At 37.7% G+C, this 20,316-nt stretch overlaps 1 protein-coding gene across 1 annotated transcript in view; it reads right to left on the bottom strand.

Moving 5' to 3' along the window:
* The window catches only part of SEMA3E (semaphorin 3E), a 244,988-nt gene extending 225,038 nt beyond the window's left edge, over positions 1-19,950 (bottom strand). Inside the window, exon 1 of the mRNA XM_025929642.2 lies at positions 19,221-19,950. Within this exon, the coding sequence (XP_025785427.1) occupies positions 19,221-19,335 (115 nt within the window). The 5' untranslated portion in view covers positions 19,336-19,950. The remainder of the gene's footprint in view (positions 1-19,220) is intronic.
* Positions 19,951-20,316: the final 366 nt, after the last annotated feature.

Genomic DNA, 20,316 nt, shown 5'->3' with positions numbered 1-20,316 from the left:
TTCAATAATGACATTCAGTTGGGGGTAAATAGCTGCTGTGAATTACATGTGAGTCTATTGCCTTAATCTTTTGACAAGTGTAGTATACAGACTGCAAATAAAATAGTATTTTGAACAATGGCATCATGATAAGCAAAAGAGAAATGTCTGGATTATTAGAAAGCATGATCTAGGTAGTTAGGGAAATTATCAGTCATGTTATGACGACTTTTACAAAAAACAGATCTTTTCTTTTGCATTTTTCTACTTTTTTGGTCCAAGTACATTCTAGAGCAAATAGAATTTCATTGTCTCTCTCATTTTGGAGATAACTAGTTCTGAGATGGGCTATTTTGCAGAATAGGAAAAGGAATTACATTTGAATGTTTACTTTTACAAAAATCATAATTTGCCATACTTTAGTAACTTTTAATAAAGAGAATATACCTAGCAAACTGGCCCCGATATACTTACTCAATGTCATTTACTTCTCTTTTGTTGAAAGTTTGGCTTTCTCCTAAATTTCACTACAACCTCCATCAGTCTTGCCTTTTTGCATCAGCCTGCAATGCCCATGTTTTTGTTCTCCCTTTAATGAACTCCTACCCATCCTTCAAGTTCCACATAAGATCCCACATCTGCCAGGAAACATTCGTCAAATATTCCAATTCATACTCTTTCTTCACTTAACAATTAAGTGGGTTAAAATTCTAAAATATATGTTAAGAATTATTATTTTATTTTGTTAATTTTAGTTAGTTAACATATAGCATAATATTGGTTTCAGGAGTAGGATTTAGTAATTCATCACTTACATATAAGGAATTCTTACTTTAAATAGCATAGACAAAGTCTAAAAAAATCTTAGCGTCATTTTTAGTAGTTTTGTGGGCAACTATTTCCTTTCCAGCATTAACTTTTATTTTTAATGTTTTATGTTCCTATACAATCCTCATTTTGCAGTAGTATTTTTATATAATCCTCCTTTGAGAATGACCAATTTCCATTTTCACATATGAGGGCTAATAAATGCCTTACAAAGGTTAAGTATAAAGGAATGAAAGTAACCCCACCAAATATTTTTCCATAACTATGTCACAGAGTATAAAGAAATTCCACTTCCTTTACTAGAATTTATAATTTGGATACATTGGTAACTAAGTGATTTTATGAAGGAGGAAATTGTAAATCACTGTTTGATGGGCTTTTTAAAAGGCTGTTTCATATACTAGATGTTACCAAAGATGCTGATCTGGAATTTATACAAAGCGGGGTAGTGCTTAAAAAGTATTCTTTCACAACACCGAAGAAATAATATCAACCTAAAAATGATGAATTTTATGGGTAACATATTTATGAATAATTTTGGAATTATCTGTGAACAGGCTATTTATGGCTCTCCTAAGTTAAAGAAAGATTCTTTTGTGCCACTGAAATGTAGCTTTTCCCATGTGTTTCTTGTACAGAATGAACACCCAGAGAAGACCAGTTGGCCATAGCACAACACATTCATCCATATATTTACTGATTTCCTACTCTTTGCTAGGTATGAAGATACATAGTTGTGATATAGTATTCAGTAAAATACGATCTCTATTCCCAACTAGTTTATCCTATAGAGCTTAATATACAAATAGACAATGTAAATCACTTATAAACTATGTATGGAGTGCTCCGGAGGCTAATGGAAGACTGGCAAAGGCATATCATGCCTAAATCGAGTCCTAAAAATGAGCAGTCGTTAAGAGTAAGCAGACGAGGAAGGGACGTTGGAGACAAAGGAGAAAGCCATTCGTGGAAGCAGAAGCAATGTACAAAGACTTGGAGGCAAGAAAAGGCTTGACAGGTGTCCAGAATGACATGGAGTTCAGAATCACTGGAGATCGAAACTCAAAAAAGATCTGTCACAAGAAAGAAAAGTAAACAGGGCTCAATCACGAAAAGCCTAGTGTACCACGTCAAGAAGGGTGCATTCTCTCTTAAAAGCCATGTATATTCTTCCATTAAAGATTTATTTGGGGGAATGAATGAGTAAGATTTGCATTTTTAATGATCACTCTGCTTATAGTATGACAAGTAGATTGGATTGACAGTAACATATTAGGAGGCTATTGTAATAAAGCAGATGGACCATAAATACATTAGTGGGACCAGAAAGATATAAATTGATTTAAGAAACAATGAATATGTAGTGTTCTTTGGACTTGGTGACCACCTGACTCAATACTATTCTCAGACTCATTCTTCCTCTACATTCAAAATTCCAAAAACGTGTGAGTAGCTCATAAACTAGTAATATAGGAAAAGGACATGCGATGAAGTTAATCCTATAACAAGAACAGAACAGACACCACAAATAAGTTTGATTAAAAAAATAGATTTTTAAAAATTTCATTTTAATGACACATACTTTTTAACATACAAAATCTCCAGTGAAATAATTTTTCTAGAGCTTACTATTGACTTACAAGGAGTTAATGAAAAAATTATTCTGAAAAATCATATGCCTCTTTTTTTTTTTAATTGCAGTACTTTCTACAAATACCCAGAGAGACTGGCAAATCTACAAAATGACAGCAAATTAAAGTTACAAAATTAAGCAATCACAGCTATGGTGGTATTTTAATTCTGCCATTCTGCCGTGGTGACCATTCCAGATTCTTTTTAAATAAAAATTGTTAAGACATTTAAAAAGTCTCCTATTTTAGCTGTGAAGAAAGGTTGTACTTTATTTCTCCATATTAAAGAATTTCAAGTTAACCTTTCCCTTACTATAGTTATATAAATTATCTTAACAATGTTTATGAAGAAAACCAGCAATAACATCTATTAGTCGACATCTTCCCTGAAAGCCAAAAGCATATTAGTTTATTTATGCTATAATTTAAAAATTGTCTTAAATGTGGGGTACCTGGATGGCTCAGTCGGTTGAGCTTCTGACTTCGGCTGAGGTCATGATCTCACAGTTCATGGGTTCGGGCCCCGCGTCGGGCTCTGTGCTGACAGCTCAGAGCCTGGACCCTGCTTCGGATTCTGTGTCTCCTTTCTCTGCCCCTCCCCTGCTCACACTCTGTCTCTGTCCCTCAAAAGTGAATGAACGTTAAAAAAAAATTGTCTTAAATGTGTGTTAAACTTCTTCCACACAGGCATTGTAGAGAAATCCACGCAATGTGTCTTTTAAATTTTTAAAAATACTTTAAAAGAAATTTCTATACTGAATATAAGTGTTATCATTTCTAACTAGCTAAATTTCCTACAGATAATAAATGTGGAAACTGAGGTTAAGAAAAATTAAACACAAGTGAAAACGGTCTTTGAATGTGGGCACGTCTCACTCCAGAGCTCATGTCCTTCTCCAGGACACCACACGCTGTTATTGTGCTTATGATTCACATTCGACATTAGAGAGAGTTTTCCTTAACGTCGACAAACAAACCACGCATGCGAAATAAAGGAAAGCATTGGCTTAGAGCCTATGTGAAAAACCTGACAGCAATCTCACCGTAAACCCACAGGTTGGCCTATGTGCCAAATGAGCTACTGTCACTCAGGTGGCTTTAATAAATAAAAGTCGCCAGTTAGCATAACCACTATTCTGTGAACAAGGGAGGCGTCTCTTGAGTATTGATTGTGGTGCTCCGTTTCGAGGGGGACATTAACAAAGGGGAGGATGATCAGAACCCTGACAGTACAGTCAGAATAACCATGGCATGAGAAATGTTCACCCCACACCACAAAAGTGCATGATAACTCTCTTTAAACATTTGGAGGTCTGCCATGACCTAGAATCTTACGGCAGGAGAGGAAAGAACTACAACAAAAAGTGAAAAATACAGGGGTTCCTGGGTGGCTCAGTTGGTTAAGCGTCCGACTCCTGATTTCGGCCCAGGTTATGATCTCATAGTTGTGAGTTCCAGCCCTGAATCAGGCTCCTGGTGACACCTGCTTGGGATTCTCTCTCTCCGCCCCTCCCCTGCTCATGCACTCTCTAACTTAAAAAAAAGTGGAAAATGCAGTAATATAGATTTGGATTGGGCATGCAAATGCTTTCTCATCATTAGAATATTCAAAAGTGGAATGGACTTGTGCCCGGCTGGCTCAGTGGGATCTCGTGAGTTTGAGCCCCATGCTGGATGTAGAGATTACTTAAAATAAAAATAAAAATTAAAAAAAAAAAAAATGGAATGGACTTCCTTACCAGGTAGCGAATTCCCTTTCCATGAAAATGTACAAATTCAAAATAACAAACTCATCTGACTACCTGTCTGGATGTCACGGCAGAGAAAATACTCTGATGTGGGTAAAATTCCACAAGTATTTTTAAACTCCAGTCTTCTTCTAATCATTTATTTGTATTTTGGTTGGAATAGGTATATGAAATTCTATGCATGTCACATGGGTCTTAACTGCATAAGCGTAATTATTGATTTTTCATATTCCACCAGTAAATTCTCCCTCCTCTCCTCCCTTTCTCCTCATCTTCTCTCCATTTTCTCTCTCCTCTCTCTTGCTCCACTCTTGCTTTCCAGGGCTCTCTACTGTTCTTTCCCTCTCCCTCTCTCCCTCTACTTTCCATCAAACACTTAGCATTGACTATGCATCGGGCACTATTCTAAATGAATTCCGATGGTCCTTCATTTAATCCTTATTGCAATCAGTGACATAGGTGCTATTTATTTTCCATCGATTTGAGTCAGAGAAGGGCTATGTGTCCGGTATCACATTAATAAATTTGTTTCTGTCACGTTTGTTTTCCAAACGGTGTTTCAGAGTGGAAAAAATAACAGCGTGCATTTCAACCAATCTGTCTGGAGCAGCCGGGTCTCAGAGTCACAGCCAGATGAAGGCAACGTTTTGGAAAAACATCGTTTACCTATTTTTTTTTAATTGCCGCAGCAGGAAAGATTATAAAATTAAATGAAATAATAAAGTTAGGAATGGACCCACCCCAAATTATTTAGATGCCAAAGTAAGCCAATCCCAGCTGTTATTCCTTACCCTGGCTGCCATCCTCAGCAAGAGCAGTATGGGGGAGTGTGGGCAACGGCTGCAGCAGCAGCTGGGTCTATTTGTTAGGAGGAAAAAAATAGTCAGTGAAGACAAAGGGAAATTTCAGGGGCTAGCAGTGTGAATGGAAACTTGGAGCCTGGCTGGGGGAACCTTAGAAGTGAAACGCCATGCTGGAGGCAACAACATTGCAATATTCCACAAGCATTTACAGGCACAGCACTGCCTCCAGCAAGCGCCTAGGCTGGCAAGAGTTTTATTCCACAACAGCAAAACTTCCCAATGATACATTGTGGGTAAATGTCCTCCTATTACAGCATTTTGGACACTGGAAAACAAAGCAACATCAAGATCTGTTCCAACGAGGCAGTGGGTATTTATGAGCAGACTAACAGGACAAATGGCATTCTAATCTAAACAAAATCTATTCCTAATTATTATATGTTCATTTATATAGGCATGCAAATGCCTAGTGAGCATAAGTATATATTCCAAAACGCAACTGCCTACAACAAAATCCTAGTATTCTATTTATTTGACCTCCCTTGAGACCAATATGCTAAAAGACATCTAATGTGTTTCTGAGTGATTACTGCCTTATTTGTGTGTAGACTTTCTCATTGTTATTAATTTCCTAATCTTTCATTTCTATTCTTGTCTAATTTTATTGCTTTTAAGCCTTAGAGACTTCTTTTTTTTTCCCCCTCCAGATATGAAAATTTTTTTCTACAATCTTAAAATACATCAGACTTCAGTTTGGGCATACATATTTTGGAGCAAGTAAAAAACATTTGGCAAAAAAATCTGTCAAAAGCAGTGCCCAGTACATAACTTTTATCTTATTTCTGAGAAATATAATGACAAAGATATAATTATATTCTTTTAATTAAGCATAATTAACTTAACTGTAATATTTTTCTTCTTGCTACGGTTATCTAAATATTACAAGGGAATTCTGCTTTGGGAAATTACTAGAAAATCAACGCATATTAATGTGTTGAAGTTTAAACATTAACTTCTCATAATTGTAACAATGTAGTAACAAAATTGATTTTTTGGGTGGCTTGTAATACCATTCCAGTATAGTCCTAGCTTCTTTCTTCTTTCTTCATTCTAGACAGATTAAAAAGAACTATTAACTTGTCCCTTATGAATAAGTAGATGCAATTATATGGATAATTGAGTACACCAACTAAAATGATAACATTTGACTTTGGAAAAAGGTTTTTTTTCTGTTTAATTTAAATTTTAAACATGGCTGGGATGGCTATTCTAAGAATACACCATATGGTTAACTCAAGTTTAAGCAGACCCTTAAATTGTCAGCAAGCTCAATATTCTAGTACTCATTCCAAGCAATTGTAAAGTTATCTGTCACATAATCACTCATCTGACCGGAAATATGTGTAGCATTTATGCATCATGATAATGTTGAACTTGAAGTTTCTTTTTCCCTTTCTTTTTTTTTGTTTCTGTTTTTGCTTTTGCTTTTGATAAAGAAAAATAGCTATATCAGTTTCATCAATAATGACAGAGCTATTTCAAAAGGAATCACTTTTATTTTCTGTATTTTACACATTTTACTTTAAAAGTATATTACTTTTACCTTGCTCAAAGTGATCAAAATGATCCTATTTTCTATATATTTATTTGACAACTTGACTTTGGCTTCTAAAAATAAGATAATCAGGTGCTTCCTGTTTCCATATTTATTTACTCCTTATAGTAGAAAGGGACAGTGACAAAATGTGTGCTTTCTCCTGAATTAACTTCACTTTTAACCTTTCTGTTTATGTCCATTAATTTCTGCTTTCACATTAGATGTATTATGTTGGAGTAATTAGTATGGTGTTAAAAAAAAACAACTCAAGTATACAATGATTTCAAAACATATTGTCAATTTTTGTAAGATAAAATCTTAAGGCAAATTTTTCATTGGTTCTTTCTCAATGAACTTGGGCTGGGAAATAAATTGAAAATAACTTGCATAAGCTAATTTAATTATAAAACTTGTACAGAGTGCTTATTCTTCTCACTACATTATTGCCTATAGCCATGCTTTTAGAGCAATAAATGCACGAAACAAAAGCAACATAGTCAAAATATTCATAAATCTTCCTTTCCACAGAGATGAACTGATAAAAACAAAAAACTGTTCTTGCTTTTGTTCATTGAGAATATTCTTTGGAAACAAAGGTGTTGAATAAGTTACTACCCTTTTATAGCCTTGCTTTTTTATGCTTTGTGGCTGATTTCATGCCTTAGTTCTTTGTCTCTCTTCATAGTTCATCACTCTAGAAATGAATCCGCTGTTACACTGGACACTGGAGATTATGACTGAAGAAAACGGAAAGGTGCTTGAAATGTGACATCTATCATGTAATGGCCCAGATGAATTCAAACCACCTCTGCCAAAGCCTTAAACTGTACCTTCCAATAATATACAGATATTTCCTGAATAATTTAAAAGCAGTTCTGGATTTCTCTTCAAAGCTTTCGTAACAGAAGACCTGAAGCCAAAGTGGGACCTAACATTTTGGAGCAGGGATAGAAGAGAATTATTCTCGTTTTTCCTGACTTCTCGAATGCTCCTCCTGCGAGGCCTATCATCTCATTTTGTGCCACCTGTATTAGGAACCTATTTAGATGTGGCATCCAGCTGAAGAATTCAGATCGGTAACATTAAAGTGAATAAATCTGGGGCGCCTGGGTGGCGCAGTCGGTTAAGCGTCCGACTTCAGCCAGGTCACGATCTCGCGGTCCGTGAGTTCGAGCCCCGCGTCGGGCTCTGGGCTGATGGCTCAGAGCCTGGAGCCTGTTTCCGATTCTGTGTCTCCCTCTCTCTCTGCCCCTCCCCCGTTCATGCTCTGTCTCTCTCTGTCCCAAAAATAAATAAAAAAACGTTTGAAAAAAAAAATTAAAAAAAAAAAAAGTAAAGTGAATAAATCTAACACTTACATTCATACATTAAATGCAACAGACGTAATAAATTTATCAAGTACATAAACCACATTAGCTTCTAAGGATCCAAACAATAAAACAATAAACCTGCCTTCAAAAATTTCAAAATTTACCTGTGAATTTGTATTAATCATATTACTCAAACAAGAAAAGTGAGAATGACTTAAAGTCATATTGAAATGGGGGCGATTTGACTGACCATGAACACAGAGCATTTGTCATACTATTGTGTGTAGGAAAGCTATGAACACAGTGGGATTCAGTTACTTAGATATTCAAGGGCAGCCGTGTTTGTAGGAGGACACAGGGCATTACATGCAGTAGGATGGCAGTCGGAGGGAGGCAGGAATGGTGGCAAGATGGGATTGGACCTGGATGATTTGCTCCATGCTTCTTGCCTAGACTTCTCATCCCCAAGACTGTGCTCTGGTTCTTCTTTCCAACTCCATGCTTCCACAAGCTCTTTGTGTTAACTTCAAGTATAGAAAAAAATCCTGCTTTATCACGACTTGTCTCTTCTTACAACTAGACCTTACAGCTTCACAGGAATACTGTTTGAGTAGAGGTGCTGTGTGTGTGTGTGTGTGTGTGTGTGTGTGTGTGTGTTTAATAAACTTCTTACTTTAGAATAGTTTTAGATTTACAGGAAAGTTGTAAAGATAGTGAAGGGAGTCCTCATAAAGCTACACCCAATTTCCCTATTATTAACACCTTACATTAGTATGGTACTTGGTCACAGTTAATAAGCCAATATGGATCCATTATTATTAACTAAAATAAGTTTTACTTTTAATGTTTCCAGGATCCCATCCAGGAAATGCATCGCACTTACAAAACTGTGTTTTTTTAATTATTCTTTTTATTTTTAATTATTTTAATGTTATTTTTGAGAGAGAGAGAGACAGACAGACAGATAGAGCACAAGCCAGGGAGGGGCAGAGAGAGAAGGAGACGCACAATCCAAAGCAGACTTCAGGCTGTGAGCTGTCAGCACAGAGCCCGACACAGGGCTTGAACTCCTGGGATTATGACCTGAGCCGAAGTCGGACACTTAACTGAGCCACCCAGGCGCCCTGTGTGTTTTTTATTCTTAAATCCCTAGCATGATGATCAGTCTCTAAAGATGGAAGAAGCTCACCAACTAGTCATGGAATAAGTGAATGACTGAATAAACAAATATTTCTTAAGAAGATACAGAAGCTTCTGAGTCCCTGAAGGAAAAGATCAGGATGTATAACAACAACAACAACAACAACAACAACAACAAAAAAAAAAAAAAAAAAAAAAAAAAAGAAGTGGACCTAATTTCATTAGTCTGAGAAAATATTTCACTGAGAGATGAAGGAGTTCTGGAATCTTATAAACTGCTTTTCCATAATCCACCAATATTCGAGGTTTCCTCATCTGAACTCAGTGATAGCATGACGTGTCCTAATTTACACCATCAATAATCATTAAAAACAGATTTCATTTACATGCTAAATTATTACCCATATGTCATCTAGTAAAAAAAAAATAATAGGTAGAAAATGGTATAGTATATAATAGACACTCAGGAATTTAAGTATATTTATTAGGATCAAGGGTGTGGTTTGGAAATTTGAATAAACAACACCCCGAACGTAGGCAATGGACCTAAAGGGGAAAAAATGAAAAAGGTAACATAAAAGTGAGGCTCCCCTGGAGCATCATCCCAAACACTTAGCCCAGCGTTTCTCATGCTCCAGTGTGCATGAAGTCACCTGCAGGACTTAAAACACAGCTTCCTAAGCGCCAGAATCACTGATGAAGAAGCTCCCAGGAGAGCTGGTGCTGCCAGTCTCTGACACTTTTCATAGCACCCCAGTGTCTATCTCCTCCGGATCCTAGCTTGGAAGAGGAACAGAAGAAAATCCCAAGCAGCTTCATCTCCTCTGCAATGAAATTCAACTAAGCCTTCTGTCACGCAAATTTTTTAGCAGTAGCTCTATCTCTTCAAAAAAATTAAAGAAGCCTTTATGATTTTGTCATTTTGACCGTAACATGGAAGCCAACGACAATAATAAAAAGTTTTGTTTTGTTTTTATCCCCTAGATGGTCAACACCCAGCCTGTAATTACTGGCTTTAGGAATGATCTGGTAAGTCATTTTATTCTATTCACAAGAGTCCTATCAAAAATATTTTTTAAAATTAAAAAAATTAAATGTTCCTTGCCCTCAAAAATCATAAAATGTTTAAAGACAATTCAATAGACAATATTTTAAGGCACAACAACAAAATGTACGTTTCCATGATACATGTACGTATTCTACAATATTGTATGAGATAGATAGTGTTCATCAGTCCCTTTATACTTGTGAGGAAGCTAACCCTTCGAAGTTCAATGATTTAGCAAGAATAACACAGCGTCAAATAGGATATACGTACTAAACATTCAGACTCAGGATTTTAAAATTGTGAGTCCTTACTTATTCTTTCCACCAGAACATAGTGTTTCCTAATAGGAATTTTTAAAGTATTTTGGAGAAGTTCTACACACTGGGAGGTCTAGTAAGGGAAGGAAAAGAGTCCTAGAATTTTAGAATTGGAAAGGATCTCAGGAATCACATGATGCATAATAAACTTTTGGAGTCGGGCTTAGGAAAAAAGCCATCAGGAGGCATGAATAGCTATGTGCAATGCTGTCAGCACATTTCCTCTTTGATTTTAGTTCTGTAGCGCATCTTGAGCTTTGAATTTAAAGCCCTCTTCATTTCCCATCATTTCCGGGAAGGGAATTGGTCAGAGGGGAAAAGGTCAGCGTCCCTAGCTGCCCTCTACTTTCTGCCTCTTTTATTCCCATTTTCTTTGCTGCTTTGCTGCTTTGCTTCTGGTTCTGGAATTAGTTTGGCTACCTAAACCCACCACTGAGACTTACTCTTAGGGACGCTGCTCCCCTTGCTCTATCTTGTGAATAAAACCCTCTTTTTATTCTGGTTCCAATGAATTAAAACTTAAAACTCAGAGAAAATGAACTGAAATGGCCTAGAAATAGATGGGCTTAACATGAAGAATATCCTAACTTACACTTAACCCAAGCCTAGCCAAGGTGTAGAGGCGGGGCATGGTCCCTCCTTCCAGGTACCCTAATTCCTTCCTGCTCCAGTCCCCACAGCGTTTACATAACTGGCAGCATGAACTGTCCATTAGAAACACAGGTGAGACTCAGGGAGCCTGGGTCGCTCTGTCGGCTAAGCGTCCGACTTCGGCTCAGGTCATGATATCAAGGTCTGTGAGTTCGAGCCCCGCGTCGGGCTCTGTGCCGACAGCTCAGAGCCTGGAGCCTGCTTCAGATTCTGTGACTTCCTCTCTCTCTGCCCCTCCCCCACTCACACTCTGTCTCTGTCTCTCTAAAAAATAAATAAAAAACGTTAAGAAGAAAAAAAAAAAAGAAACACAGGCGAGACAAAGAGGGTGAGTCGTCCAGGTGGCTGGTAAGTAACTTATTTCCTAAGTCATGAATTTCACCAACTTTTGAATGCCTAATGAGTATAATTAAACTTTGTTGTTTAATTCAAAGGTCCTGTCTTCTGTTGATTAAATTAGAGAATAAAAATGAAACAAATATTGAAGATAAATATACACCATTCACCAGAAATATGTTTTCATTCTACTTTTGGGCTAAGATGAGGGTGAAATAAAAATATCTATCTGGAACAAAAGCAGAGGAGGAGGAAAAAAGGGAGAGAGGGGTGGTGATAGCAACACAGGGGGTAATCAAAGAATGAAGTGGTAAGAGAAAAAAAGGGAGGTGCCTGGTGATCACCCAGGAAAGACAAATGCAGCAAAAAGTAGAGTAAAGAAGAAGACGTGGGAGAAGGGGGAGGAAGAAGAGGATGAGGAAGAAGAGGAGGAAAAGGAGAAGGAGAAGCAGAAGCAGAAACAGAAGGAGGAGCTGCTGCTTGGTTATAAATGAGCAAATATGGCTAACATGTCTGGAGGCCCTGGTTGCTTCACTACAATGCAGCCCCGAGAGGCCTGGGGGTGACTGGGGAGAGAAAGCCCTAGCCTTGCTCCTAATGCATGCCTCACCGAAGGAGCCATAAACAGTTCTTCAGGATTCCTTTGTTTCCTTGGCGTTCCTCATGCCAACCTCCATCAGACTCTCCTTTACAAAACACGACTCTAAATCGTTTTGTTTCATTTATATACCCACTCAATGCTCACTATTGAACACCTACTAAGAGGTCAGGAGCGGTGCCCCAGCCCGGTTATCTTACCTGTTTGTCCAAGGGAAGATAGAATGGAAAGCTTTCTTTCACTTTCAAAGCAAACAATACATGCTAGGCTGTTAGCTGCTTATAAGACCCTGTTTTGTTTAACTTTTGACTGTGTGGTTCGGTCCTGGTAATATTAGTTCTATGTGCTTTACAAAGCTGGGTCTACAATAACCTTTGTTAGTAACTTTTGTTTATGCTGTGGCTTTGGTCTGCTATCTCCAAGGTACCAATCAGAAAAGTTGCAACTTTCCTTTTCCTTGAAGTTCCAACTTCCTAATTAAGGATAAGTTAATTCCTTATACTATCAAAAAATAAATACATCTACAGTGACTTACAAACACGAGAGACCCCCAAAATCCCTTGTTCCTTCTAGTCATCTACTCCTATAAGAGCTGGATTTCATGAAATAAAATCTTGGCTTGCAAGTAAAAAACTCTAGTGATTAAGGATCCTCCCTTATTTTAAGTTATAAGTTAATAATCAACTCATGATTGCTTTTAGAATTAAAAAAAAAAAAAGGAACCAGGGTAGGCTAATTCTCACTGAACCTCTGATTCATTGAATAACCTCTGAAAAGCTTCCTACAGTAAAGTACTTGCTGCGCTAATTTGCATGATCTCATGTAATTCTTTCAGGATATTGCAAGTTACACATTACCCCATTTTACAGATGAGGAAATTCATAGTCAGAAAAGAAAGTAACTTGGGATCATACAGCCAGAAGCAAGATTCATATTAGGTATGCCTCCTTCAAAGTCTACAGAGATTTTAGGCCACTGAAGATACAATGTGAGACAGTTTTGCAATACCTGGGCCTAAACCACTCTTCTGTGTGTACTGTGCCAAGGCCATAAGCTGAGTCCTCAAACAGAGAGCAACAATGGCTGAGAATTTACTTACCAGGAACAGAAGCAGAAATACATTTCTAAGCCCCAGATATCAAGCAAATCATGGATTTCTCCTTTTCATTTCCACACTAGCTGTGGAGGCAAGATTACCAGGGCAATGGGGCCATTTGGTGGGCATGCCATGAACCAGGCATTAGAACTAAAGAAGGCTGAAAATTTCTTGAGTAATCAGTTGCCTTGGCCAACCCTAGGGCCATATGAAGTCAAGTTATTAGTTCTTCAGACTTTCTGTTCTTGAAATCAGCACATTCTTTGACAGAAAGTGTTCTCTCAATATCAGAGACTAAAACACTTTGTTCAAATGTGGTATTCACATATCTTTTCATTCATAGTCTAGAAAATCCAACCTATAAAATACCCAGTCTTGTCACTGTCATCCATATCATGAGTACAAAGAATAATGCTTGCTTAAGTCCAAGAAATAACTCATGACATTGATAGTTTCTCTTATGCTTCAAATGTTATTTAAAACCATGCTGTGAAAAAATCATTATTAAAATAACCATAATCCTTTGTATAATTTATATAATATTCTTAAGTGTCAGATGTTGGGCTAAAGACTATTACCAACATTTAGCCCTGCGTATTGAAACTAAGAAAATAATCTAAATCTTCACTGTGCACTTTTTGGAAAGTGTTTTAATGGTATAATTTTACTTTTGTTTTGTTTTAAATTCTCCGAGACTGAACTTGAAGACCACTTTAACACTGCAGTGGCTATGTATAAAGGGGCATGCATGCATGCAAAGTGCCATTTCTGGATTCCTGCAGACTAAATTCCTCTACTAAGCCACAGAAGAGTTTTACACACAAAGATAAAGGAGTAAATCTTTGCACGCTCTCCCACTAAGAACTCCCAATGATGATTCCAGTAGATATCTTTGATGAAATAAAACTGACTCTGCAGATTGCTAACAATAATAATTTTCACCAGCAATGACCAACTTGATGTTTGGTTCTTTATTATGTTGTCATAATAGAACTGAGGCCATCAAGTTGATCTCATCCCAGAGAGACCCTCTCTATGAAATAGTCTGAGGCTACAGGACAACTCTGACATAGACAGCAAAGTGACAATATGGCTACAGATTTTTGAAAGAATATTCCATTGGGACCACATGCCCACTGCATATATTTAAGAGTCAAGAACAAGTATCAGTTCTATATTACGTATAGGACACTCTCTTCATAAAGACTTAAGAAACGATTTTACTCAACTATGTTATTTTTCAGTCCAAATTGGCCCAGTTCATTTAAAAATTCCATTTACTGCTCATGCTAACTCTGACCTCCCTTCGCCCTATCTCTATATTAAAGCACAACGGCTTTACCAATGTAACACCCAATATCCAGGTAAGAAGTAAATAATTCATATTCATTCAGGGACTTCAATATATCCATATGCATTTCTGTGATATGTGAGCAGTATCTGTCTATAACAAATATCAAAACTACAAAGGATAGCACCATCTAAAATCCTTACACAGACTTCACCTACAGAAAATATATTCTGGGTAAACCAAACTCAACAAAACATACTGTCATTCCTTTCATCTTACCCAGTACTTTTAATTTCACATAAACTATTTCTTAATATATCTACCACTTAATTCTCACCGACTCTCCCTGTGGGAGAACTGGCACGAGGTTTGTATTTACTCCTGGGTCCTATTTAGCAACTTTCTTCATGAATCATGCCTTATGACCTCTTTTTATTTATTAACCACACAGGGATATGTGACTAATGTCACTATTGATAATACTTTGTTACTGGCTGAAAAACCAAAGCTATGAGCTGGGTCAGGAAAAACTGGCTCAGCCACTGCCTCTTTTTTGTATTTGCTCTGGATATGAAATGAATACAGCCTCCAGGATGATCATTTAAAACATTTCATTTTTTGTTATGCTCTTCTACAATTCTATCTCAATTTTCTTTCACATAAGTTAGAAAAAGAATCAGAAAGGTGTGGTGTGAGGTGAATACGTGTAATAAATAGATATACTACATACACGCCAATAGCAAAACTATTGGCCATGAATCTTGTAAAAATGCACAGATGCGACCATCTTCTAAATTATTATAACTAGAGATCAAAGGTATGGAAGACGGGATTTGGAGTGAATGCAACCTATCATGATAAACCATATATTTTATGCTAATTAAGACCAACTTCTTCTTTCTTCTGTGTTAACATCATCCTAGCATTTATTGATATCCAAACTCATGCCATTCCCCAAGATTTTTCTCCTTGGGACATGTTTCCATCTAACCTTCATTTATATCAGTCTTCACAAAACATTGATAAAATAATTTTTAGGTTATAAGGTACTTTCACAGTTTCGTCGTTCCATTTGATTCTCTCAAAAACCCAGTAAGATATACAGCGAAAGCACCATTACCATCTCTATTTTCAAATTAAGGAGACTGAGGCACAGACAGTTACCATTAGTATAAATGGAAGGAGAGACCTCTGACTCTACATCTGAAGCTATGACAACTCTGTATTTAATTGGTTATAATATCGAAATACAGATAGACTAACACTCTTTATCCCACTTTTTTATATTGATAGATATATATTCAATGCTCAAGTCTACATTTATAACATCAACATCTGCTAGGAATGATCTTCGGCCATATTTATGCCTTCACTTCTGTATCTCCTCACCAAACATCCTCTGATTACACAGCCATTCTCCTCGGCTTCTGTGACTGTGTCACTCTTTATTGGGTCTTTGAATACCTACCCCATCTGCCAAGCTCCCTTGACTGAATTTCTGGGGTTTTCCATGTACGTTGGGATTTCTTCTTTGACATGGGGCTTTGCTCATTTGTTTTTTCTTCTTTGAGCTCCATGAGCAAGAAGGTTATTTTTGCCTTCCCTGTAACCCCATTAATGCAGGATGGTGAGAGATAAGGAGAGAACAGACATCGACAGAGGGCAGAGGCTGCATCTAGCAGGACTCTTCTCCCTTTATTCTCTTTCCTTCACTTCTGTCATGAGAATCAGAGCTATTTTTCAAGGAAATCCTTGGGTAGAATATTATAAACTTGCAATAATCACACCAATATTATCCTCTTTAGAGTACTGGCTATAAAGTTGGCCATGATTTTTAACTATTCATAAACACTTAAACACTTGCCTGGTACCGTTAATCTCAACTCAAATCTTGACTGAAAAGTCTTACAAAGCAGAACAGCAACTTGCTATAATTTTATTTGTTAACACAATTTATCTTACACCTGTAGAACACGTTAAAGATACAGGCATTGCCTCAACAAGAGTAAATGTGTCATCACTTAATCCACTAAGCTTGCTTCTCAGGGAGAAATTCAATATTTTCCCACTGCAGGTGGAGCGCAGTGGGAAATCAGCAAGAAGATGCTCTATATCTGATAGCAATTTTCTACCTTGTCTCACTCCCTCTCTGCCTTCTCCCCCTTTTAGCTCTAATGATCTCTCCTCCTCTTAAACACTGTTTAAGGACATGCCACATCCAAAGATAGAGAAGGATAGAGGAAAAGGGAAAGTCATTGGCATTTTATGTAATTCAGCTCAAACTTTTTAGATGATGCTGCAACTTCTACCTCTTTTTGGGGAAGAGACATGAGACTTGTGGTCTCAGGTGCCATCTTGATAACGAAGGAGGTAAGAAAAATATTTGTCTATCTCCCATAGAACATAAACCACCGCTATGAAATGAATCCCTGGAATAATCCAGTAGGTCACCTCTAGAGAGCCCTCGAGATTTATCTGCTGGGGGTCAGGCAGCAGTTCAGAGGTGTTACAGTATTTATATACAGCACTGTTTATATTTTGAAGGACCATGTACTCACTTACAGTATCAATCAATTGATCCATTAGTAAAATTGTAGCATTTCTGGTATCATTTAAGGTAGCAAAAGATTATACTCTGAAATGCCCCACCCTTAGTTTTTGGATACCTCTAAGACGTCCACTGAATTTCAGAGTGTAAAGAGTAAACGGGCTGTTTAGAGTGTGAAGAGTAGATGGGGCTAAATATTCCTGCTCCAGCAGTCCTTCCCTTGCACTGAGTCACCTGCAGTGCCTACATTTGCTGCTTCTGGTTGCATCTCCGTGGTGACCTCTCAGCTGATTTTGCTGGCTAACATGCACAAGTGAGAACAGTCTATTTTCAGGTGACTGTATATCGTCTCTGTAGAAAAGCACAACATTGTGCATTTCAGCTAGTGCCATCACATCAAAAGGTTAAGAAAAACCAAAGGGAAATTTTGTGGTACTTTTCAGTCTAGAGTCCACATAGATAGAAGTTCTACTCCCACATCATCTAACACAACCCAAAAAATCCATTCCAGATTCCTCTGATTAAGAGAGGTAGTGGGGGGGAAAAAAAAGATGTAGTCAAGGTGAGTCTGAAAACAATAATATGCATAGCATTTAGTTGCATTAGAGAGTTTGGGTATGCTTTGACCAGATTACAAACTCTCTAATGAAATATTAATATGATATAGCTTCAAAAATATACTGATAGTGAACTACTGAAAACAAGTACCTAATAATGAGGTATAAAAGGTTGATACCAGGTGTAGTTAGAAGAGTGGCTCACCAAAACTGGCAGCTTATCCACTTGGCTACACAAGAAAAACAACCCATTTATTACATTCTTCTCCTGACATCCTTCTTTGTCCATAATTCATCACATCAACTTTTTTACATTTTGATACATTCGATCAAGCTTCTTAGAAATATGCATTTTGATACACACCATGATACATCTTCCCAATTCAAATAATTTGTGCTAATGTTAGGTACTGTATTTTAAATCCTTTACAGATACACTGTCCATGTGTCTCTTAAACTCATGTTATCTACCGGGGAGTACAGTAGGAAAACTATTTAAACGAAGAAAGTATTCATAGCTTGTTAACTAGTCTAAAAATGAGAAATTTCTATGGTCCAAATCAGCGGATGACTGTCCAATAAAAATAAACAAACAAAAAAAAAGGTCAATCATGACATCTAAATTTGAGGCTTCCCTTTGTGTTTCTCCCTCTGGTAAAGATTACACCTATACTTTAAAAATACAGGTTTCTGTAACCGGGACAATTTAAAATCTTACACAATGGAAAAGTGGTTCTTATGTAATTGTTGTTACTACAACTGTTATCTGTCTTAGTGACTAATGACAGATAATAAATACTTCGTTGCAGAAAATTTTTTCCAAATTACATTTGGGTCAGCAGTCACTTTCTCAATGTGTGGGTTTTGTTTGCTGTTTGTTTGTTTGTTTGTTTGTTTACAGAAGAATCACCAAATCTATTCATGACTGGCTTTTACTGGTCCTGATGCAAAAGCTATCTTTTGATCATTTATTTATGACCAAATGCTGCTTTACAAGACATAGCTCAGAATAAAATATTTAAGCACTTTCTCCTGGATCTTCAGTTAAGCAATATGAATTTACACAAAAAGAATCAATGCTAGTGAATAGTATCCTGATACTTGAATCGATATAAATCAGTTTACAAGGATTGCTAATAAACGCTGAACATTTTTTTTTTGCCAGACATAAAAGAAATTCTAATAATCAGTTCAACTAAAAAGCTAATTTGTATCAGTCGTTAGTCATTTTAATTACACGGTGATGACTTTGTCATCATGGGCAAGAAATCATTTTGCTTCTCAGGAATTTCATTTTCCCCTCCTCCTCTCATCCCCATTGTGGACAACACCAAACCTATACTGCACCTCTCTCTGAAGCCCTTCTCCAACATCCGTGTTTCCCATCATGCATAAATTGGTATTCAAATACCTACTGCTAACTTGGATTCAGCCCCTCCAGGCTATTTACAACCTGCTTCCTGTCCTCTTCTGTTGTGTCTGCTAGTGAGTGAACTTCTCATTAATAAAACCTAATATTTACAAGACAAAAATAACATCTCCAAGTTGGCATGCAATTTTGCACTATTCTCAGATGCGGTGAGTATGACATGCTAATCAGAGGCACTTAGAGTCTTAGGTCAGTTTGGCAATAATGTTTTTCAGCTGCATTTTAAGGGTCTGTGAAGACCAAAGATCTAGGTTAAAGGACTTTAATTTTTTTCTCTCTCTTTTTAACAAAAGGATCTAAAAAGGTGACCTACCTTTATGTGACAGACGTAGGCGGGGGTGAGGGGTATCTGCCGTGTGCCCTCCCGTCCAAAGCTCCAGTAAGTAACCCCACAGGAGCCAGGTGACCAGGTTCGCGGCCGATGCCATGCTGCCTGCTCACCGGGCAAGCCCTCCGATCCGCACTTGAAGGCGGGTCTGAGTTTTACTTAGGACTCCCCTCCAGGGGCAGCGCGTGAGAGGCTTTGTCACAAATCGAACGCGTTGTCATCAGAAAGCACGGTCCCAAAGTGCCATTTGCCAGGCTGTATTTGGCTATGTAAGACCTTTCTTCCCCGAGGACAGTTGTTTATAAGCCGGGAGCAGGAGGACATTCCAAGGAGTGAGTCTTTCGAGCCATGTCCTGTCCAGAGCTCTCTTCAGTAACTGTGCGGGTAGACTCGGGAGGAAACTGTGGGTTTTTTTTTTTTTTTTTTTGGTCACTTCTGCAAGCGGTTCATTGAGAAAAAAAAAAAAAAAAAAAAAAAAAAGCCCTGAGCACACGCACTGCCTTCCCCCCGTGGAGCTCTTCTCTTCTGGCTCCTTGAAGCCTCTCCGAAGTCAGCCTCTTGCACTGACTTGCCAAACAGCTAGTTTTAATTCACCTTTCACCTTGCTAATTAAAAACAAGAAGTGCCATTCCCTCCAGGAGTTGCAGGATCCACCCAGCAGGGATGCGTTCTGTCAGCGAGCTGTGTTTACAGGGAAAGTTCAGGCAGGGTTGAGCTGTTTCTAGGAAGTGTTTCTGGTCCACGTGCCCCGCTCCCACCCGCCCTCCCAGTATTACTGGCCCCACGTCACTCAGCGCAGGAGACAAGTCCGCGCTTTGATGGGGAGCGGGGATCAGGAGGGAGAACGGGGTATAATAGGCTGATTATTGAAGTACATACAACAGAAGAGGATGGAGCCTCAGGAAGGGCTTTTAAATGCTCGCTCACCAAGATTAACCCTTGAACACACGCAGATTCAGTTTAAATAATGGATGTGTCACCATCCAGCACCCACATTGATTTTTCTTCAGTTTCTGCTGAAATTGTATTTTTTTCACATTTATGGCTTTTTTTAATTGATTACATCTTACTAATGTATTTT

The sequence above is a fragment of the Puma concolor genome, chromosome A2, assembly GCF_028749965.1.
Source record: "Puma concolor isolate L17-30 chromosome A2, mPumCon1.1.hap2, whole genome shotgun sequence".
NCBI lineage: Eukaryota > Metazoa > Chordata > Mammalia > Carnivora > Felidae > Puma > Puma concolor.
The sequence above is the reverse complement of the archived record's forward strand: the minus strand, read 5'-3'. Positions and strand labels throughout refer to the sequence as shown.